Below are 23,517 nucleotides of genomic sequence, written 5' to 3' on the forward strand. Positions count from 1 at the left end.
ACTGTGCACACTGGATGACATGCATCATTTTCAAAAATAGCACAAATGAATTTTTTAGCATCTCTTTATTGAACTGAATACGGCGATTAAATTTACAGTGGGTGCACATCACAGTTCAGTCAGCAACAAGACACCCTGCACAAAGTAACAGCAGTACAGATCACAATAACCAGTATGTGTTAGCTCCTAAAAGGAATAGAAGAATAAATGAAAACAACAAAAAATGCAGCCAAGTATGTGCAACTCTCTTCAAGGTTTGCCACATCTCTTTATTTCAGTTTATGTAAAGAGCCTTGCAGAATTGACACTGACAGTGCATAAATAAAATGATTTAAGACAGTGAACAAAACCAAAACAGCTTAGAACATACTTACCTAGACCTTTCCTGGTAAAATCATAAAAAATAAAGAAAAATCAGGAGTCAGTACTTGAGCAGTCTGCAGGCCTTCTGCCAGTGTGTAATAAGACACTCCTCTGTTTAGCGTGTTGCATGTTTTGTAAAAGAGGACATATTCCCTATCGATAGCATACGAACATGTTGGCAAAAAGATCGGTGATCCGAGGTATGCATCCGTCACTCAGATCAAAGTCATGATGACAGAAAGCTAAAATAGGTCAAGCAGCACATAACCTAACTAAAAAAAAGCGCCTATCTGTGATGATTACGTTTATATTTTCTGAATTATTGTAAGACTGCCCCTTCCCATTTCAGACCCCGCTTTTTTCATAAAGTCCACTTCAGTTACAGAAAAGTCCTTAAGAAGCAGAGAAACAAACAAAACCAAAGTGGAACCAACCAACATCAATTTAGTCAGACTATGGGAAAGAGGGAGGAGTCTCAGTGGAGCAGCTTTGTGAATCCTGCTGTCCACTCTGGCTCGTGGAAACAAAAGCTGGCTGGGATCGTAGTCACGGTGCTCACCTGTGGGCTCCATAGAGTCTCTGTGACTGTCACATACTGGGGGACGGGGGACATGCAGGGACAAGCTTAGCTTAGGAGCTCTCGCTGCCCTCCAGAGACTGCATTTTGACCAGGTGGTCAGGTTTGCCTCCAGTGGCGTAATGCTCCCACATCTGCAGGTAGAGTCTCTCCAGTTCCATGGTGTACTGTTTGGTGTTGAAGAGCGGGCTGCAGATGCGCTGCTTCCACACGCGGGAGCGGACCTTCTTCAGGCTGAGCGGAACGAAGGGAGAATGTGTTTTAAGGATCTTAAACATTTGTTTTGAAAGTGGAAATTAAGTAAAGGAACTTACAATTCCATATCAGTGCCAAGCTTCACAGCAACCTCTTCATACTCCTGACGGCTCTGGGCGATGAGCTCAAGGCAGCCAAGACAGGTGAGCTGAGAGGCAGCGACGCGTGAAGCCAGTGTCTCTCCTACACAAAACATCAAGACCTCAGGGTTTTTTATCTTTTTTTTTTCCCCAGGCAAGTTAAATTATGATCATGAATGAAAAATGGCAAGCTATTCCTCACAAATAAAATGTATTATTGTTTCTTACAGTTAGAACCAACTTTTATTTTGGAGATTGTAAAGAAGTTTGTTTTTTTTTCACAAGACTGTGATGACGCGTTTCAACGGTCATCAGCATCATAAACCCTCAAAAGTTTTTTGGATTTAGATTTGTTAAATATATGTACATTTCTAACATTATACTTTGTATTATATCACCTTTACATGAAACTACAAAAAAAGAAAAACTAGTTAACACTAATGCGAGGGTGTTTCTAATGCAGCGTCTCTGGGAGGGATGGTAAATTTGACATTGTTCTGTCTTCTGACTGCCGTTATCAGTCTCTTAATTTTTTCCGAAAGCTGTGAAAACTCTCCCATTCACTGCTCTCAAAGTTAACCCACCTATAACGACTTCCGCTGCTGAGAAACCCGCGAATGTGAAAAAGGTCTATTAATATTCAGTAAAAAAAAAATAAAATACAAAAAGACAATTTCATTGGTCATAACTTCTGGAGATAAATAGTGCAAACACTGAATAAGGATGCAATTTTCTAGTGCATGCGTGTCAAGCATCTGAACAAACCACTAATGAGCGATACCAAAAGGCCTTTATCACACGTCCGCTTTCGAAAAGTGGAAGATTCAAATAGTAGCGTAAATTAACTTCCTCTGCAGCCACTATCAATGGCTGTGCCCATAACACGGCGTTCTTGTGGATTATTTATGTAGGATTCAGCACATATACGTCTTCTAAAGACACCAATCTTAGTTTACAACAATTAACTGAGCATTATGAAACGAAGGAATGCTGTCACTATAGCCCGATGCGTATTTCGTGACTTAAACAGGAGCGTGCGAGCCATACTGAATGTGTATAGGCAGTTCTTCACTGTCTGATCACCTTATTTCATCACAGAACTGTTAGAAAACTATACAAACATCATATCACATTAATAAGCATTAGAATTAACCAAATCTTAAAACATTATGTCTAAAGGCTGTATAGGAGGATTCAATTAAAGGTTTAGGGCAAACTTGTCGTATTAAACAATGCTCACATTTTTTCACACGCTGACTTTGATGCAATCCTCTATAATTGAAAAGAAAGAAATATTTCCAGCCCATAGACGATAATTAAAATTAAGTTTGATAATAGAGTTATTCTCCGTGCTTGCGTGCAACGATTGAATATCATTATACTGTGAACAAGAGCGGGAGGTTAATCACAATAAATATAATTCAAAAATAAACAAAATACTGTTAAAAATTCAATTAAATAAGTCCTCTTGCAGTAAGCTGCGTGCTCTTCATTAATCTGACTGGCAGCGCTGCGTCGCTCAGGCTAATGTTACACATTAAAACGAAGGATGACATGATTCATGGTCTGGAATCAGTATAAATACGCAGTTTTAACATTGACGTTTATTGTGTCAATGTTCAACTAAACTAAATTGGGTTTAATTTTCTTCACAAAACTGGCATCTGTCCATTAAGCAGATGGAAATTCCTTTACTCTAGTAATCTGAGCCGGATATGACGACACGCGGACTGTGATAAAGGCCTATACTTATGCTTACAATTCACACTAATACGAAATAGGTCGATACCAGTGATGCACCAACATCAGTTTTTACTGAAACTAATATTTCATTTAGCCAAAAACCAAAACTCAAAAGTTTAGAGTTAGCCACACTACAACTGAAAGGCTATGGAAAGATCACAAGTCTAAAAGATCTAATTTCATCAAAATGAAGATCAATTCAAATCAATATCGTTAATCCAGGACTACTGTAGTATACCTGCCGCATCTTATCCACATTAGGGCTTTTCGCACTTGAAAATGGTTAAATCCCGAGTCCACCCTAAACCCCGGATAAACTGAATGTGTAATTGCGTTTCACACTGCTCATACTATACCGGGGGTTATTCATTAACAGACATCTCACACTGTACATTCCTAAACCCCGGGTTAACGTTCTTATTTGCATATTTGCTGTGTCACCGTCACTGATTGGACGAACAGCAGGCAACCTGTTTACACGGCTTTTCCCGCATCTTGCCAGTTATTAAAAACGCTTATGTCTTTAGATCAGCGAAGACTGAGGAACAGCTGATCATAGCTGTACAGGCAGGGATAGCCATTGTTAAATAAATTTAGTAGCAGAGCTACTGCAAGCGATTCAGTGCTGGAAATCCTTTATCCTTTGCTGAAACTTCTGCGTCTTCATGAGGAGCGCGGGTCATGGTTGCTAAGCAACGCCAGATGCCATGGGAGCGCAAGCTACAGAGCGCTTTGGAAAGAAGGAGAAAGCGGCGCACTTAGCGTTTTAAACGCGTTTTTAGGCGTGACATGTGAACGGCCTCATGACGCACAAAGGCAAGTAAACAAAGACAAAAAAGAAAACAAGGAGCAAAGTATGTGAATATTTCTTTGAATTTATTTTAAGTGTGGAGAGACTAACGTTAGTGTTGACTTGTACAGTAGCATAAGAATAATACCGTCTCCTATTCACTCCAGTTCACATGCTCTCAGTCTTTGAGATTTCTTCTCACCGGCTGCAGTTTACACGACGCACGTTTCCTGTTACTGAAGTGACATGAGCCTCGCTGCTCAATTTCTGATTGGCTGTCTGTTGCCAAGCGTCCAGCAACAACAAGCAAACACCGCTCCGTTTCACACTCAAACTCCGGAGCAGAGTTTCATAACCCCGGGTAAAATGCGGTGCTAACACCGCTTTCAAATTACAGGTGTGAAACGTGTCTTTACCTGGGGTTAAAAGCGGTGTTTAAAACGAGGATAACCCGGGGTTAAGCACAGTCTGAAAAGCCCTATTGTGTATACACAACAGACAGAGACAAAAGATTTTTTGGTCACTTGATACATTTACTTAATGTACCCCCTGAGATTTTAAGGTAATAAGTTAATAATTAAGTAACTAATTTGCATGTTCAAGGTTCTCTGACTTTGGTTAGTGGTCAAGTGACAAGCAAACAAATATTGAATATTTTTTAGTGAGTGTATTGTTGTTATTTTAAAATATATATTTTTATTTTACTTTATCAGCCTTCATTAAACTGGGAAATTTTGACTGTTTAATGCACTTTGTGTTGTTTATAAAGAACGTATTTTTTTCTTTTATAGCAGTAAGATTATATTTAAATCAATGTGATAAACAAGGTAGGTCAAAAGTAATCTAAAAGTATTTAAAAATAGTCTGATTATATTACCTAAAATGTGTAATGTAATGATTACATTACTGACTTTAACTGAAAATGAAGTGTTTACTGTTGTCATTTTTCATTACAAACTATTCCTATTGAATACCGTTAAGCTGCTTTGACACAATCTGTATTGTTAAAAGCACTATATAAATGAAGGTGACTTGACTCCCTACAATTTTCATAAAGCAATTTGGAATCAGTAACAGACTACAATTTAGTAATCTACCCAGCACTGCTAGCTGATGCCTGTGAATATTTTTGACCATGTTTAGCGTGTGCTCCTAGCTTGTATTACCTGGCATAGTAACCATGGGGGTACCAGCCCACAGCACATCCATGCCTGTGGTGTGTCCGTTACAGAGCGGCGTGTCCAGGCACACATCAGCCAGCTGTCCACGTCGCACATGCTCCTCTTTGGGAGCCACGGGGGAGAAGATGATGCGAGAGACAGGCAGGCCCAGGTTCTGAGCGTACTGTTGGATATTGGGCTCACCCACGGCTGGGAAGCGCAGCAGCCAGAGCACACTGTTGGGCACACGCTTCAGGATCTACATAACAGAGAACACCATGAGCAGAGCTGCCAGACAATCAGTTTCACAATGAGAACATGCTGTTGCTTTCAATGAGCCGATTCAAAAAAATCGATGACTTTGATTTACTTCAACAATTTGAGTCATTACTAAAAATCATTTACAGAACTCCCTGTGATGTGTACGTAACTACAGCTGCTCGCCTTATTTTAAGTGTAAATAAAACAAAAATGATTCAATATTTCATTGTGTTCATTTTGAGAGATATTTTGTGAAACTGAACAGCTCTAAGGCCCCGTTTACACTTCGTTTTAAAACACATAACTTTTGCTACTGTTACGCCTATCGTTTACACTACTCGAGTTTTCGAGGTTGAAAACAGAGACATTTGAAAATGCTGCAGACCCTGTTTTATTTTGAAAACGCCAGGGTTGCGTTTCAGTGTAAACGGACCAAAACGGAGACTTCTGAAAACAATGGCATGGCTGCCCAGATTCGCACTGCGTATCCTTGACGACCGTGTAAACCAGGGCTGTCCAAACTCGGTCCTGGAGGGCCGTGTCCTGCAGAGTTTAGCTCCAACTTGCCTCAACACACTTGCATGGAAGCTTCTAGTATGCCTAGTAAGAGCTTGATTAGCTGCTTCAGGTGTGTTTAATTAGGGTTGGAGCTAAACTCTGCAGGACACGGCCCTCCAGGACCGAATTTGGACAGCCCTGGTGTAAACAATAACATCATGATCATTATTGTACCCATAGATAGGTATGGGTAGATTCCCCATTCAACCGCTCCATCTAAATAACAGGGATCTACCGATTCATATCTATGGTTGTACCTGCATGAATGGTCACGTGACATGCGTTTTCGGCTGTGTAGTGTAAATGGAGATCGTTTCTGAAACGCAGTGGAAACACCAGTGTAAACCGGGATCGTTTTCATTCTAAAACGCTGTTTTAAAACAAAAACACACTAGTGTAAACAGGGCCTAAGAATGGTAAGGTAAGGAACGGTTTGGTCATATTTCCATTTGAGATTGGTTCAGCACGGCATGTAGTGAGAACTGTTTGGTCTGACGGTGATTCAAAAGCAGCTTTTAAATCTACTTTGCAACTTCCACAGTATTACTTTTTTTTTCATATTATAGAAGTCAATGGGGACCAGCAACTGTTTGGTTACCAGAAACATTCTTCAAAATCTTTGTGTGTTCACCAGAAGAAAGAAATTCATACAGGTTTGGAACAACACGAGGATGAGTAAATGACAGCTTTCTTATTTGGTTGACCACTCCCTTTAAAGCCCGAGTTTGCTTATTTTTAACCAGCTTTGTATTGTTATAATGTTAGTAGTATATGTAAACGTACATGTACTCTTTCTCTGTGTAACCTGGACCCAGATATCACCATATGTTTGTCAGCAAAAGTGCAGTGTGCAAGAACCTTATGGGTGTTGAATTCAACAAAAGTCTCTGATTTCAAAACATGCTTCCATTGTATTGTATCTTGCCAGTAGTGAATTTTTCTATTTAAATCTTACATTGGCCCACATTTGCAGGGTGGGAGGGTCAATTTTATAGAGCTGGTTGAAGTTGCAATAGACAATAGCGTCTTCAGGGAGGCCATATTGCGAGCGGGTGGTCACCACGATTGTTCTGGGAACTTCTTCTCCTGTTGCTGCTTTGTTGTTAATCTAAACAGAAAGATTAAAAAACAGATGAGTTATCAGTTTAGGTACTGAAAAGACGAGCATGTGCCCTATAACTGGGTCGCCCATCCCAAGAAGCCTTTCAACTCCACCACCATGTTTATGCCACCTACAGCAGTGGTGTGAAGGCCCAAGTGTAGGGAAAAATGGCTATTGCACATCCTGTCTCAGAGCATGCTATTCTCAGCCAGCTTATGTGTGCCATACCTGCAAGGCTACAGTCCCAGATACTATAACCTCCTCCACTGTAAAAATCTGAAAAACAACATGTGGTAATACACTGGCTCTCTGCCTACTATGAAATTGTCTTTTTGCCAGACTTTCAAGATGATCAAAGGAGAATACTGAGATCATTTCACCATCAATCTGAGAGAAATTAAGTCTCTCATGTGCAAATACAAGTGGCACAGGAGCAAATACAGCCACGTTCTGATAAAAACACCTTCACACCACTAAATCTCCATAAAGAATTACACATTGTCGATTTGGGCATGACAGAGGCGTCATTGACCACAGGAGACAAAATTCAGAATTTGATCATTAATCAGAACCTGATATTGCGAGTGTGATTCATGTAAACACTTTAACCTAATATTCCAGTTAACAAACACTTATACACATATTCAATGGAATATTCATTTATATGCACTCGTCCAAACAAAATTAAAAGAATTGGAAAACAGTGTGCATGTAACCCTCTTTCTCAGAATGAAGGCTTCACCAGAAAAATGATGTGCATGTGAATGTGGTCAACTATCCACCGATCTGTCATGCTAAGAATGATGGACGGGACTAAATCCCAGTGTGAGAGCATGCCAAGACCCCACAGCCAGGGAAAACACGATTTTCAAAGCAGTAAAGTTACTGAAATTGCAGTGAAATCAGCCAAGTGAAGCCCAGTGATGAGATCAACACTGAGGGCCTACGATGGGCCGTACCTGAGTGGTGGCCAGGCCGTTGCTGACCGTAAAGCCGTTGATGGTGACCTGGATCTGGCCCTGGTTGATCATGTTAATGATGGCCTCAGCGGCTGTGTTCATAGGGATGACAGGCATGGAGAGGGCACCATTGCTGTCAGTGGACTCTTGACCATCACATTCCATCTGAAGGTAGGAGAATAATGAGAAAGAAACATTAGCATGTCCGTTTAACAGGGTTATGGAATGCACTAAAGCAGTGATTTCTTCACTAACCTTCACAATTTTGATATCCGGCAGGCTTTCCAGGAAGGCTTTCAGATCGATGCCATTCAGTACAATGCGATTGTCAAAAATATGGCCATTTGACTTGAAGTCTATCACCGCTTTTTTCTATTGGGTAAAAAGAAACACATGAGCCTCCTTCTCTGTAATACTTTTTTTTTTTTTAAAGTGATTAGAGGCTGAATCTTACCTTGAGGTGAGGGAACATATTGGCATGGTCTCCAATGAAGAAAGTGTTCGGCATATAGGCCATTTTCTCAGAGTACTGCTCTGCAACCTCAAAAGGAGACGTCTCCTTATCAGTGATAATGTAGTCCATGAACGGAGCTCCACTGGTACCTGGGTATCCAAGCCACATGGCCTAGGGTAGATTGGAAAAAGTAACTTATTATTCAACTAAATCTTTATATTATCATCTGAAGTATATGCTGCCATTTAAAAGTTGGGTTTCAGTAATATAATTTAAGAAATTACTAATTTTATTCAGCAAGTAAAAAAAAAAAAAAGGTTACATCTGTCCAAAAAAAATAGAATTTCAAATATTCGCTGAATTAAAAAAAAAATCTGCATTTGAATTTTAGGTGTGCGTCAGGCAGCCTTATCAGTGGCACACGAGATGCCATGACGATGTAAGTGTCATTGCATTATAATGTTTTTGTTAGCCTATCCAGGTGAAGCCACTAGATGCGGCGCTGCTGCATTGCTCATTAAAATATTGCAGAAAAAGAGACCAATGAACGTCAAAACTGAAACCAAGCGGTTCACACAGAACGCATATTTTGTGCATTTTCTAGAGGGACATCTATCACCGCTGCAGTCGCATTTCGCACAAAGAGCAGCATGTTTAGAAAACCATGTCAAATTAATGCAAGTTCAACTTTAAAAAAAAAAAAAAAAACAGACTTTATGGCGGGTTTTTCCCCCATCCCACTGCATCTCATGTTATTAAATGAAAAAAGTACTGTGTGATTGGCTTTCGGCCTTTTGTATTAAACTATGCATACACATACATGATGCCATTTTGTTTATAGTTGTTTCGGCAACAATTATAATTGGTTTATAAACATTATTTTAAACATTATGCACTTTTTCCACAGACAGTCATGTTATCTTATGCTTTGAATAAACGTGCATTAGTAATATTTTGCTCGATGCGCCTTCTTGTGGCCTCAGGAGAGAGGCCAAAAGCTTTTTTTATAACTGAAATGATTCATTTTAAATTTGAATGATTCGAATATTGATAATATTTAAACACAACATTCTAATTTAGTTTTTTTAGACATTGACAGCCCTAACTTGTTACCAAATATTTCTTTCAAATAAATGCTGTTAATAATAACAACAACACTTTACAATGAGGTGTCATTTGTTAGCATTACTGTTTTAACCAACATGAACAATGAACAATACATTTATAACAGTGTTTATTAATCTTTTTTAATGTTAGTTAAGAAAAATACAGTCTTTCATTGTTTGTTCATGTTAGTTCACAGTGCATTAACTAATGTTAAACACAACTTGTGATTTTAATAATGCATTAGTAAATGCTGAAATTAACATACTAATGCAGTTAACTAATAAAACTTATTAGTGACCAGTAACAATAGTACCATAACATCTACATAACACAGTATAATAATAATAGTTTCTTGAGCAGCAGATCAGTATATTAGAATGATTTCTGAAGGATCATGTGACACTGAAGACTGGAGGAATGATGCTGAAAATTCAGATTTACATAAGAATAAATTATCACTATGGGTTTCCTGAACTTAAGTTCCATAACATGGCCCACTTCTCTGCTTCAATGCAAGTCTACGCTTGTTTTAAATCACACACCCAACTATATAACATGAAATTAACATTTTAATGCCGATAACATTCTTTAAGCTGGACGAATGCCTACCTGAATGGGTGCAGGATGCAACGCGAAAAGCTCATTGCGTGCTCCTTTAGTATAACCATTCATGTTGACCAGGATGTGGACTCCATCTTGATGGATCCTGTCTGCTGCCTTTCCGTTACAGGGGATCTATGAACACAGGACACATGATGAAATCAAAACAGACCCCTGAATGGAGAAAGAAAATGACATGCCTAAATCAGCCTGTGATATGTACACATACTCACCTGTGAGAGGTCAATGAAGTGATGAGCCTCTGCGATGACTTTAACTCTGAAGTTGGTGCTGTCATCGGGGCTGAGAGCATAGCAAAACACCTGTGAAAAATATAACAGTATGAGACCACCAGCTCACCACAATGTGCTCAACAGAATGATCTATATAGCACTACTGCATTACAAACTCATCACCTCGAACTTCTCAGAGTTGTGCATGCCAGGGATGGACTGCATCAGGTGGGAAGTGGGATGGTTGCCAAAATCAGAGCTAACGTAACCCACACGCAAACGGCCTCCACTGGCCTTTAAGTCCTTTGGATGCTCATAGGCAGGTTTATGAAGAGCATTGATCTATAGAACAAGCAAAGTATTACACTGACGCTTATACAGGGAATGACTATAGGAGCTACTTTTACACCAAAACCAAATAAAAAAAATGCAGCAGAACAGAGCAGAATGAGCCTGTGTAAATATGTTTAACGTAATATACATACCTTATCCAGACACAAGTTGCCATGTCTCTCTGCAATTGCCTTGCGGAAACCGTGCGAGAGGGGGTAGAGCATGCTGTGATGGGGATGCACAGATGGCAGACGGTTCTTCTCCAGTTGATCAGCCACAATGGTCACCAGCTTCTTCATGCGCTCATCGTAATCGGTCCAGTCACATACAATCTGAGGACCAGAGCACAATACGCCGTCACAAAGATTCCCACCAGTGTGCACAGTGACAACATGCACTTAAGACTCCTACATACCTGCAGACAGTGAGCCAGGTTACAATAAGCATCAGGGAAGTCTGGCTTGAGCTTCAGTGCAGTGCGGTACGATGCAATCGCTTCAGGAATGTTCCCAGAATCCTTCAGAGGGAGAAGGATGTAATATGAATCCAAATTAACACTGAAAACCATTGAAAGGAAATTAATTCTCCAGGTTTCTAGATTCATACCTTGTGTATTGAAGCCAAATTACTGTGAGCATCTGCAAAAGCGGGGTTGATCTGAATGGCTCGAGTGTAGCACTGTAGCGCCCCCTGAACATCCTGCATCTCTTTCAGAGTGTTGCCCATGTTAGAGTAAGCATCAGCAAAAGTGGGGCTGATTCTGCTCAGTGGTTGAAAACAGACAGACAGTGAGACTTTGAAAGACATCAATACAAAACGACTTTAGAATGTAGCTAAAAACAAGAACATGCCTGATTGCCTCCTTATAGTGCATGAGAGCCTCCTGAAGTTTCCCCTGCTGCTGCAGGACACTGGCCAGGTTTGAATGGGCAGCTGCAAATTCAGGGAACACCTTTCCAAGAAATAAAAACAAAATTTAATACATATGAAAACATCACTTAACAGGTAAAAAAACAAAAAAACAGGTATAATAACGAATATGCATTTTAGAGGACTTCACTGGTCCCCTCACCTCCAGTGCTTTCCTGTAGAGCTGTACAGCTTCCTCAATGTTGCCTTGCTCACGCTTGATGTTGGCCAGATTGTTAAGCGAGTCGGCGTGAGCCGGGCACAGACGCAGCGCAGTGTTGTAACACTCTTCAGCTTCAGAAACCTAAAAGGAAACGTGCAAGTTAGCAGACAATACATCTCTTGATTCTGAAGATTGTCCTGTGAATTTTAGCAGGCAAACTTGAGCCATTTCTATAGGAATCTATGCGGTTGGGAATTTTATGTGAGGGAGAATTGGTCTCACAGATTCCCTTCTGACAACAGAAATCTGCTTGTTTGAGCTGTGCCTTACAAATCAGCACAACACTGACACTTGAATGGGATGAAACATGAGTGTAGACAGCAGGGAGGCGTGATGGAATTATTCAAAAACATAAATGTAGGTTCTTACATTGCCTTTCTCCTTCAGTGCATTAGCGAGATTGCAGTATGCATCAGGAAAGTGTGGCTGCAGCTCAATGGCACGACGGTAAGTATCAACGGCCAGGTCGATCAAACCCTGCTCATAGTACACACACGCCAGGTTTCCATGGACAACAGCATGGTTAGGGCTCAGGCTGAGGGCACGCAGATAACCAGCAACAGCTCTGTAAGGGGAAAACGACATGTATCAGATTGGCGGAAAAAGCTTTGAGTCAAAATGTAATGGCAGAGGAAGTAACCGTTTACCTGTCAAAGATACGAGCCTCTTTCAGAACATTGCCCAAGTTGATGTAAGCATCCAAAAAGTTTGGGTCCAGAGTCACTGCCTGTAAAGCCAAAGAACAGCCCATTATATTCATTCATTTATCATCACTGTCCAAAGTGAGACTGTCATCTGCAACCAACCTTCTCAAAATGATGTATGGCCAGCCAGATCTCCCCCTGGGCATTGAACACGCAGCCCAGGTTACTCCAGGCCACGGCAAAGTTTGGCTGGGTTTCAATTGCCTTCAGGTAACAAGCCTTCAACAGGTTAACAGTAAAAGAAAAAAAATAGGAGGAAGAGGAGGTAGAGAGAAGAACAGAGCAGACAGAGGAGGGATTGTAAAAGTAAAGAAACAAAAAAAATCAAATAAAAAAGGAAGAAAGAACAAAAAGGGCAGACAGAAAAAGTGTTAGTCTCTATTCTCACAAAATGCAAAAAGTGAGCCTACAGCATGGGCTCGCGTGCGCGAAATTCTGCCGCGCTAAGCTTCACACTTTTCCTACGCTGCGCAAATCCAACCAACACCTATACTCCGACTTACATTCTTCAGTTATGCGGTTTCAAAAAAACTTTACAACTAAAATGTTGCACTTAAAACTAAAAAACGAACGAGTACCAAGTCAGCTTTAGATCATTGACATTGCACAGTAATCTCAGGAAAATTCACAACCTTAAATGCAAGTGCGGCGTGCAGGTGGAGGTCCCTGTAATGCGAGCGCAAAAAGCCACGCACGCAACCCACACCGTGGTCGCCGCTTGCGCCGTTCCCGCTAGCGCCTGTATTCGCCTGCGCCAACGCCAGCTCAAGGTGCAGACAGCAGACCTGGAGCGATTTAACTCCTCACCAGACTGGCACACAAAACTATGAAACCCTCTACTCTTTGGGGCCTTCAAATTGAGTGAGTACCCATGGCCAAATCCAATCAGAACTTTAAGGGTTAACTGTTGGAGAGTAATACATTAAGTAGTCATACTATGTTATGGTCATTGCCAATGGTGTCACATTTAAGGCTGCACAGCCACTGGGTGCCATGCTAGCAGGGAGGGCATGCAGGTCTGCAACCTGCCAGCTGGGGGTCAAGGGGAGGGGGGAGTACGGTGCGCGCGTCTTTTGGTAGAGGTTTTGTCGCTTGCGCAGCCCTTGCGCCGCTGCAGACTCACAGCGCATCATCTGCTCAGCAGAACGCTGCAACTCCAAATAAAGAAGAAAAAATAAATCACAATCCAAATGAACAGGAAAAAATAATCAACAAGTAAGAGTTAGAGGGTTCTTACTGTGCTTTCGTTTGCTTACAGCATTGAATCCATTTCACTTTTTAATTTACCTGGGCATTACGTTTTTCTTGTGCTTTAATTTAATAGGGTTTTTTTTCTCTTGCTTTTTTGTTCTTCAAAGGAAGCCACAAGACAGAAGAACTCATTGGACTAAGGTGTTTTTCTTTCTGTTTTGTTACAAACCCGTTACCATATTTTTGGACTTTGTCTGGGGGGGCGGCCGCAGCTGGAAGAGGAGAAGACTGATGCTGCCCTAGTGTTCCTGTCCACCGGACCGCACCTACGCAGGAATAGTGTCACCCACCTGAAACCTTCTAAATAACAATATCAGTCGTGGAAAAACCAAAAGAGACAAAATAAGAAAACAAGAGCGTTAGTAAAAGTTTGCAATCAAGACATTTCATATGGACATCAAAACTTGTATTGACAAAGCAAAACAAGTAAAAAAACCAACAAAAAAAAAAAAAGGGAAAGAAATATAAAATGACCTAACATCAGTTTAAACCCATGCAATGGAAAGGATTTGACATTTTCAGAAATATGTTCGCAAATGGTCGAGAGAGAAGAAAGGCTTCGAGATGAGATTTACACACAGGTTCAAACTTTTCATTACCGTGTCACATTTTCAAAATACAGGTAAAGGAGGGAGGCCAACTGGCTTGATCTTACCCAAACGAACTGATAACATTGCTCTGGGAATATTAATAATCATAACATACAAGGGGGAAGAAATGTAATCGATGATTCTTTTGTTCCGCTTACATGGTTTAATACCTTTTTTTGCTTTATCCTGTCCTGCCTTCTTGACTCCTGCCAATGGATATGGGAAAAAATCTGGGGTTTAAAGACTTCATAATCATCTAGAAGCCTCCACAGCTCTGAAATAAAGAGGTCATCGCTTGTGTTGCGCGAGTATAATTCTCTCTCTATCATGGTATCTGACGCGTGCAGTGGAGTGCAAAAAGTGATCTGTCTGCCTGGCACAGCCCAGGGCTGACACAGTGTTGAAAAACACTAACCCTCCCGAACCCGGAAATATAGGAGGATGTGAAGTTGAACTGAAAAAAAAAAAAAAAAAAAAGGCCAAAATGATACAGGCTCTACTCGAATGCACTATGGAGCCCTTACAAAGCATCTGTTGGCTTGACTGAGGGGTCAGGCAGACAGTTCAACGCGCGCACACTCCACAGGCCCTAAGCGAGCGCGCGGGAGGTTAGGAGCGACCGAGCGGGTGGGGGACCGCCGGCCCCTCATGCTCTTCCCCACCCCACCCCCCTAAGGCACAAAATAAGAGGGCTTCTAACCAACAGGAGAACTCTCTCTACAACATCAAGACAAACTCCCAAAGACCCACTTAAACCACAAATGGCCACACAAAGGCGGCGTTCATAATGCTGGGGAAGTAAATCCAAAATGACAGACAAAGGGCCACGACTACTCAATTTTTAAAGGGAATCAATTGTTTTGAATAACGCAAATGACCCCGAAATGTATGGTTAGGGTTAGAAGCCATCTTATTTTTTGCATAGCAAAGACCACTATCTTCATCAGTCCATTTATTTCTCCAAGACCGAGCCAGCGATATCCCTCCAAGAGACTACAGGGAAAAAAGCATGCCACACTGCAGCATGTGTTTTAGGACCCCCATTTGGTGAGAGACACAGAAGAGCCCAGCCTTTCTTCCTTTGTGTGGGGGCGAGCGGGGGCTGGCCGGGCCAGGAAGCAGTAGTGTTTATTGACCGAAAGCAGCATTGGAGTGAGAGAGGGCAAAAAGAAGGGGTGGACAGAAGGGGTGTGTCTCTAATCTAGCCATCCAAATGAACAAAAGAAACCAAAAAACGAGTGAGAAGTGGGTAAAGGGGTCTTAACCTTGGTGAATTTAAAAAATAAATAAACATAAATAAAAAAAATTAAAAAAGAGAATTTGCTTTTGACTAGGTAGGTGAGATGCAGGTGACCTGGTGGCTCTAGGTACACTCTGCTCTAGTTGAATGCTCAGGCTAGACCTGTACGACGGTAAAGTGTGCTGACGTGGGGAAATAAAATGAGCAGCACACTCGAGTGCGCTGACAAGAACTGATTGAATAAAAAACAAGCCTAACACTCACTCCCAATGTACAAGAATGGCTAGGTGTCTGATGGGGGATTATGGTCTACAGCTATGATTTTAAAACCAAAATCACTATGTAAACGTGCAAGGGCCGACATGTTTAAACATACCTTTGCCTCTTCAAGGCGCCCAAGCGCTTTAAGCAGGTTACCCAGGTCACTGCGTACACAATATAGATCCTGTAACAAAAGACAGAAGAAATAAACTACCACCTGATACTCACAAGACACACTAGGGCTGGGTGATATACAGAATATTTACAATTGTTATAGATACTAAACTTAAGTAGCATTGTGAACACAGTGATGATTTTAGTGCTCCCTTTATCTGGCCACTAAGGTTCAAACCATTTAAATGATTTGATCCAAAGCCCTGCAAACTTCCCAATATTGTTCTTCCTTTATTTATTATACATATTCAAGATAACTATCCTTTTTAGGGGTCAAAGTCATTGTTTAGGCTTCTTACATGCATTTGAAACAATGGTTACAATGATGGTTACATATTAAAATACTGAGATATTGCACATCATCAAAAGGCTGTAAATAGCCCACCCCCCTCCATTTTCTATTTAGCGCCAGATCACAAAAGAAGTCCTTCAGGGTTACCTTTCCTAAAGAACAGGTCTTTACCTTGTTCTTTTCTAAACAAACTAAATAGCATTATGTTATTTATCTTATTTTACACGACGGCATGTCATTTTTGTCTCTACATGGTCACGCGTTTACACAATTCTCCTCTACTCTCTGTATCATGCACGGCGGAGTTCTGCCCCGATGCATGCACGCATGCGCACACACACACACGTGCACACTCCCACCAGTGGACAGAGAGCTCGTGTCAGAAAATGGTGTGAAACCACTGTGATTCTCTGAGACATTTTGAGGCTTAACTCACAGGATTGTACTGGAGAGCGGACACGTATGCTTGAACTGCTCCCTCCATGTCCCCTGCTGCCACCAAAGCTGCTGCCAGGTTGATGTATCCATCGATGAAGTCTGGTTTAAGACGGAGTGCGTGGCGGTAATGCTCGATAGCCTCCTGAAGTTGACCCCGTTCCTTGTAAACATTGCCCAGGTTAGAGTAGGCCTCAGCCAGCATGGGGTTCTGTTTGATGGCCAGAGTGCTAAAGTGGGCAGACCTGCAGAATTAAGAGAATGAAAATTTCCATAATGAGATTCTACTTCTACTGGGCTGAATGAACTTCCATAAAATGTTAAATTAATTTGTATAATTAAAGATCACTTTCTGTGGAATACCTAAGAACATGGATTACACAAGTAAACAGTGTCCACGTTGACTCTACAAAATGTATTTTAATCAGAAGGCCACAACCTTCATTAACAATATAAAGTTATACTCCAAATACATTATAGGCACAATATGCAAGTTCACCGCTAGAGGTTGAAATGATAACAAAAGCGAAACTTGATGGGTGGAACGATGGGAGACGTCGTTTTCACTATTAAGAGATGCATAGAATTCACAAATCATGCTAACGGATGAGGTAATGAATTACCTGTACCTTCCAGTTATTCAAACAGCGAATAAATTATACAGAGAAAGCGAGGAAAGAACATTTACATTGTCAAAGAACATTATGACTGATTTCAGTCTAGCACGAGATTCAGCACTTTCAAAAAAACTCCCCTTATAACCAGTAAAAATGTCTATACACTGATGAACGAATGGCTTACTTACATCTGCACTTTTTTATGATGAGAGAATTCGCGAGCTGAATTTAGTCAGTGCAGGTGCATACTCAATGACGAAATCGTTTCAGCATGACTCATCTGAACGCGTCTGATTGGCCGTTGCATTCATAAGCTCAACAGACTTGTGTGATTGGTTATAATGCAGAACACTGTAAGAGTCATGATGCAACATTGAGCAGATATTAACGCTGCAGTCAACACTTTTCATTTCAGCCGTAATGGATTTGCTTTAACTGTGCAGCGGTATTTTTGTCCATACTTGTAGTTTATACAGAGGATAGCACGGATATTACGTCACTGATAAGCAACCATGACCATGGAGGAACAGGGACAAGCCAATTTTTAAAACTGGAATTTCTCTGGATTTACAAATCCTTGGGAATTTTTGGAAACAACTGCATGAAATATATAACAATGTAATAAGATATCCAAAAACCACTTGCACAAAAATCGTACATATTGTGCCTTTAAGACAGGACTGAGAGCACAGCCTCACAAACCCCACACCACCAATCCTTGTTCCCAAAGAGAAGCAGCAAAGCAGACCCACAGACTGTGCTCCTTGAAGACCGAGCAAAGGTGCCCCTCTCACCTGTCAAGCCTGCGACACTGGAAGTGGATAGAGGACAGCAGCAGCAGTACGCCAGTATTATCTGGCTCCTGTCTCCACAGCTGCATACAGTGGCGTTCAGCCGCCTCAAAATCTCCTGACTGATATTCACGGTGCGCCAGCTCTGCCAACCCTTGGAAGGAAAGCATACGTTTGGTTGGTTCTGAAGCACCAACGCAACCCAAAGGAGGGGAAAACAACATGTTAGAAGAAATGGAAATGAGAAAACAAAAAAAATATATATATAATAAAGAGAGACAAAAACAGTGGTGCCGTTTTTATGGAACCATATTTAGCTCAGATTTACATTTTAGTCTGGGACTAGGCTTAAGCCTTGTCTGTGAAACTGGGGGTGAATGTTTTCAAATCATTAATGAATTAATAATTGAAATAAAAGTTAAAAACCTTAAATTCAAATGTAAAGGAATGAATCAGGAAGAAAAAAACAAAGACCAGGTTTGGTATGAATGAGTATGATGTGATATGAAGGTGCAAAGAACAGATTAACACGTGTTCCAGAGTTAAGAGAATTTAGGAACTAGCTTCCTTTCGATTCAAGAGTACGAGTTCAAATTAGGTGACAGGAAGAACAACTTGCTTGAAATTAAAACTAATTCAACACGCTCACGAAACTGATTAATTTCATTAGTCCAAAAAAAAGCTTTGTAAAAAAAACTATATTTGACCGATTAGGCATTTTTAACTCCATTTTAAATTAGAGCTTTCTGGGAAATAAGGTGCCCACCATCGCCCATTAAATTAAACTTAATTATATATATATACAGCAATAGAAACTTTCCATATCAAACACTCAATATTATCACCATTTAATGTTTCTAGAAATTACCCACATGTTGTAGGCTATATTACAACATATTAAAGGTTCTCAAAGTGACAATGAAGTACTTCAAATCACACAATGCATTCTTTATAAAAATGTCATTCCATTTCAATGTTAAATTCAAGTTTGAATAAAATTTATTCTTAATTATGAATGGAGCACAATCCTGGTCTACACACTGTTAATACTAAATGTGACCACATGGTCCACAAAACCAGTCAATCTTTCAAAATTCAGATTTATACATCATCTGAAGGCTGAATAAATAAGCTTTCCATTGATGTATGGTGTGTTAGGATGTACTATTTGAAAATCTGGAATCTGAGGGTGTAAAAAAAAAAAAAATCGCCTTTAAAGTTGTTCAAATGAAGTTCTTCGCAATGCATATTACTAATCAAAAGTGAAATTTACTCTAAGAAATTTACTAAATATCTTCATGGAACATGATCTTTACTTAATATCCTAATGATTTTTAGCATAAAAGAAAAATTTATCATTTTGCAATGTATTTTTGGCTATTGCTACATATGTACCCGAAACTTAAGACTGCTTTTGTGCTCCAGGCTCACAAATACTGACACGTGTTATGACTATAAAAATATGTACAATTACAAAAAGACCGTCCATAAGGCAACAATACACGAGGATGCGGGACATCTTTCTCAAGGACACCATCCTAATAGCGTTAGTTGGCTGCTCTAATCTTATAAAAATTAGGAAAGAAAATGCTACTTTAATTTCTCTAACGTTAGTGTTGCTGAAATAACGTTAGCTATTAGCAGCTAACTGCGTGTCTGGAAATAATCCACTTCAACAAAACTACTTGAGAGTTTACTCATGACACGCATGCCAAGAGGCCAGTATTACAACACCTGTAACAAATAAACAACACATTGAGCAAAGATGAGTAGTTTGTATGAGGAGCCATGGTTACCTGTGCTATCAGCCACGTTCCCCACCGAGCTCGCCATCTCTCCTTCACTCTTCACTGAATCCTGTGCAACGGCGGACAGTGTGACGATTTAAGAGAAGAGGTCAAATATAAAGGTCTCAAGCGTATTTAATTTAAAACTAGGTTCTGATATTACTGCAAGAAATCTTCGGTAAACAGTCAGCGGTCTTGCTGCTGCTAAGCTAACACTTCAGGAGAAAGCGGACACATTCACGGAATCTTACGCGCAAAAAACGCCTTAAATTATGTTTTTCTCGACGTTACTTGCTCTATGAATATATATCTTAAAGTCTTAAACCTTAAATCGAGATTGGTACTAAAATCGACGAATTTACATTCGATGCTTTCACCACTGCGGTCTTTTTAGCTAACAATAGCTTCACCGAAATGGCGGATGTGACCGGAACTTCTTTTTTGACAAGGAGGCGCAGGAATGTTAAAAAATTAGGTCCATAGAAAAACAATTCGACAATTGTGCGTTAGTGTATATATAAGATATAGAAAAAGGTACGGACGTTTAATCGTTTTCCAAGTCCAAGAAAGAACTGTTTGTGTATGGCGTAATCTGAAAACAGACTGTTCTTTATATGCTGTATCATTGCGCGAGTTCCACTACACAGATCAAATAGTTTAGCATGGGTGCGGAGGAATACTGCGCGCTGTTTAGGCGGGAACTGTCACAGACATCACCATACTCTCAACACAGCTGATTAATTACAGTGCATTCATTAAGACAATAGTTTTGTACGTTTTCTGAAATACTATATTAAATATACAAATGTGGCATTGTCTAATTAAATATGCATTCATTTGCACACAGCAATCTGAACATTGAACAAATCCAAATTCAAAATGTATGGTTTAATTATACTAACATGTTAGAGAGAAATGTTTTACAGGGGGTTTGGGATCTCCTTTAAACACTCCATAAATCAGAAAATACTGTCAACAGCCAGAAAATAATAATACAATTCTAAAATAATAATAATAAAAATGTTGTAGTTTTAGGAATAACATATTATATAAATCAGATGAATGAGATATGAACAAACTACTCTGAAAGAAAGTTTGGTCTATGTAATTGCTAGATGCAAATAGATGAGAGTACTTTAAATAAATAAATCAATTCCAATAGTGAATATGGTGATATGATGAAAGGCAGTAAGCCCTGGCTGTGATATTCAGACTTTTTTTTTTGGTACGGCAGTTAACATGGATTAAAATGCAATTAATACAAAATGCAATTAATACAAAATATTTCAGATCTGCAAGTTATCAACATAACACCACAGACACTAATAAAGTGCGACACATGAAATGGCCAGAAATTTAGCTAAAAAAGCCTTTTCTTAAAGAGGCAACATCCATTGTTGTAACACCACAGACATGAATTTGGGGGACACAACTTTTTTCTTAAATATAACAAAATATGTATTTTTTAAAACAATTTAATAAAATTGTGCATGTTAAATCAATTCTATATTCACAATATTACCACTTAATTTTTTTACATTTAGCTGACGCTTTTGTCCAAAGCGACTTACAATTGCTATATATGTCAGAGGTTGCACGCCTCTGGAGCAACTAGGGGTTAAGTGTCTTGCTCAGGGACACATTGGTGTCTCACAGTGGATTCGAACCCAGGTCTCTTTCACCAAAGGCATGTGTCTTATCCACTGTGCCATCACCACCCCTTATTTGTGTTAAAAATGTTATATTGTTGCAATTACACTCCATGATACCTCTCTAAGGTATGGTGGGAACATCCATATTTTGTTACAAATGCAATCTCTAAAACTCAATTAAATATGTATTTTAAAACAAAAATGTAACTATTAACAGTGCACAAGTACCTCAAGGCTCAGTACTAGGGCCGTTACCGTTCATGCTTTATATGTTACCCTTGGGAAATATCATCAGGAAAAAACGGGTTTAGCTTTCACTGTTATGCTGATGATACTCAGCTCTATATTTCTTCGCGGCCCGGTGAAACACACCAATTTGAGAAACTTATGGAATGCATAGTCGAAATAAAAAACTGGATGACGAGTAATTTCTTACTGCTAAAGTGAAACTGAGGTGTTAATTATCGGACCTAAAACCCCCAAAAGTAATAACCTAGATCACTGTCTAACACTTGATGGCTGCTCTGTAAATTCTTCGTCATCAGCCAGGAATCCAGGTGTGCTGTTTGATAGCAATCTTTCCTTTGACAGCCATGTTTCGAGCATTTGTAAAATTGCTTTTTTATCTAAACTGAGACCTATGCTCTCAATGTCAAATGCAGAAATGTTAATTCATGCATTCATGACCTCGAGGCTAGATTATTGTAATGCTTTATTGGGTGGTTGCTCTGCACGTTTAATAAACAAACTCCAGCTGGTTCAAAATGCAGCAGCTAGAGTTCTTACTAGAACCAGGAAGTATGACTATATTATCCCGGTTCTGTCAACACTGCACTGGCTCCCTGTTAAACATCGTATACATTTTAAGATCTTACTAATGACCTATAAAGCCCTGAATGGTTTGGCACCTCAGTATCTGAGTGAGTTCTTATCTCATTATAGTCCTTCACATCCGCTGCGATCTCAAAACTCTGGCCATTTGATAATACCTAGAATATCAAAATCAACTGCAGTCGGGAGATCGTTTTCCTATTTAGTGCCCAAACTCTGGAACAATCTACCTAACACTGTTCAGGAGGCAGACACACTGTCAGTTTAAATCTAGATTAAAGACTCATCTCTTTAACCTGGTTTACACATAACATTACACATAATACGCTTCTAATATTAAAATCCGTTAAAGGATTGTTAGGCTGCATTAATTAGGTCAACCGGAACCGGGAACACTTCCCAAAACACCTGATGTACTTGTTACATTGTTAGAAGAATGGCATCTACGCTAATATTAGTCTGTTTCTTTCTTATTCCGAGGTCACCGTAGCCACCCAGATCCAGTCCGTATCCAGATCAGATGGTGGATCAGCACCTCTACAACCCTGAACGTCAGCGGAGACCAGGACACCTAGATGAGCCCCAGACACAGATCCCCAGTGAGGACCCCACCACTTAGACAGCCATTGGGAAAAGACCACTGGAACCAGTTGAGCCCTTATAATCTGACTTTGCTGCAGTTGGAATTGAACTGCTGGTTCTTCTGGCCAGAGGAGAACTGGCCCCCGACTGAGCCTGCATGGTTTCTCCCAAGGTTTTTTCTCCATTCTGTCACCGATGGAGTTTTAGTTCCTTGCCGCTATCGCCTCTGGCTTGCTCAGTTGGGGACACTTCATTTCCAGCGATATCGTCGACTTGATTTATTTCACTATTTAAACTGAACTGAGCTGGACAATGACATCACTGAATTCAATAATGAAATGCCTTTAATTGAAAATTGAGTGTTTAATCTTGTCATTTTACATTATTGAGACACTATTTTTCTTTTTTGATATTGTGCAGTTGCTTTGACACAATATGCATTGTTAAAAGTGCTATATAAATAAAGGTGACTTGACTTGACAAATTGCATTTACCCTACAGAATACAAACATGCAAACATTTTATGATTTATTGGTATTTAAAGTTTATTTCAACTGTTGTAATGTAGAGGGACACCACTTGCAATGCCACCACAAATGAAGA

The 23,517-nt window shown here is 40.0% G+C and overlaps 1 protein-coding gene across 3 annotated transcripts; it reads right to left on the reverse strand.

Annotated features, from left to right (window-relative positions):
• Positions 1–224: 224 nt before the first annotated feature.
• On the reverse strand, positions 225–20,275 carry LOC306883767 (UDP-N-acetylglucosamine--peptide N-acetylglucosaminyltransferase 110 kDa subunit). 3 transcript variants are annotated; one of them, XM_079439238.1, is made up of 22 exons: positions 19,859–20,275; positions 18,066–18,216; positions 16,656–16,899; positions 15,869–15,937; positions 12,514–12,630; positions 12,355–12,434; positions 12,077–12,272; positions 11,648–11,788; positions 11,427–11,527; positions 11,182–11,335; positions 10,991–11,092; positions 10,728–10,907; positions 10,426–10,584; positions 10,243–10,332; positions 10,019–10,144; positions 8,303–8,473; positions 8,104–8,220; positions 7,849–8,013; positions 6,743–6,895; positions 4,975–5,227; positions 1,255–1,378; positions 225–1,174 (listed from the first exon to the last, which is right to left on the reverse strand). In XM_079439238.1, exons 1-22 carry the CDS (start codon positions 19,893–19,895, stop codon positions 994–996), a joined length of 3,111 nt encoding a protein of 1,036 aa, XP_079295364.1. In that variant the 5' UTR covers positions 19,896–20,275; the 3' UTR covers positions 225–993. The 3 variants fall into 3 exon arrangements, with proteins under 3 accessions (XP_079295364.1, XP_079295363.1, XP_079295365.1); XM_079439237.1 differs by having other exon boundaries at positions 18,066–18,246; positions 19,859–20,274; XM_079439239.1 differs by lacking the exons at positions 15,869–15,937; positions 16,656–16,899; positions 18,066–18,216; positions 19,859–20,275 and adding an exon at positions 13,839–14,509.
• Positions 20,276–23,517: the final 3,242 nt, after the last annotated feature.

Source organism: Barbus barbus (genome assembly GCF_936440315.1).
Source record: "Barbus barbus genome assembly, chromosome: 17".
NCBI classification, from domain to species: domain Eukaryota; kingdom Metazoa; phylum Chordata; class Actinopteri; order Cypriniformes; family Cyprinidae; genus Barbus; species Barbus barbus.

What these genes read in the sequence shown, in the direction of transcription:
- LOC306883767 (XM_079439237.1), bottom strand. Translation starts at nt 19,895, where the DNA reads ATGGCGAGCTCGGTGGGGAACGTGGCTGATAGCACAG. An exon ending in TCTACAGGAAAGCACTGGAG is followed by an intron (nt 11,528 to 11,647) that starts GTGAGGGGACCA and finishes TTTCTTGGAAAG; the next exon opens with GTGTTCCCTGAATTTGCAGC. An exon ending in ATTTGGCTTCAATACACAAG is followed by an intron (nt 11,093 to 11,181) that starts GTATGAATCTAG and finishes CTCCCTCTGAAG; the next exon opens with GATTCTGGGAACATTCCTGA.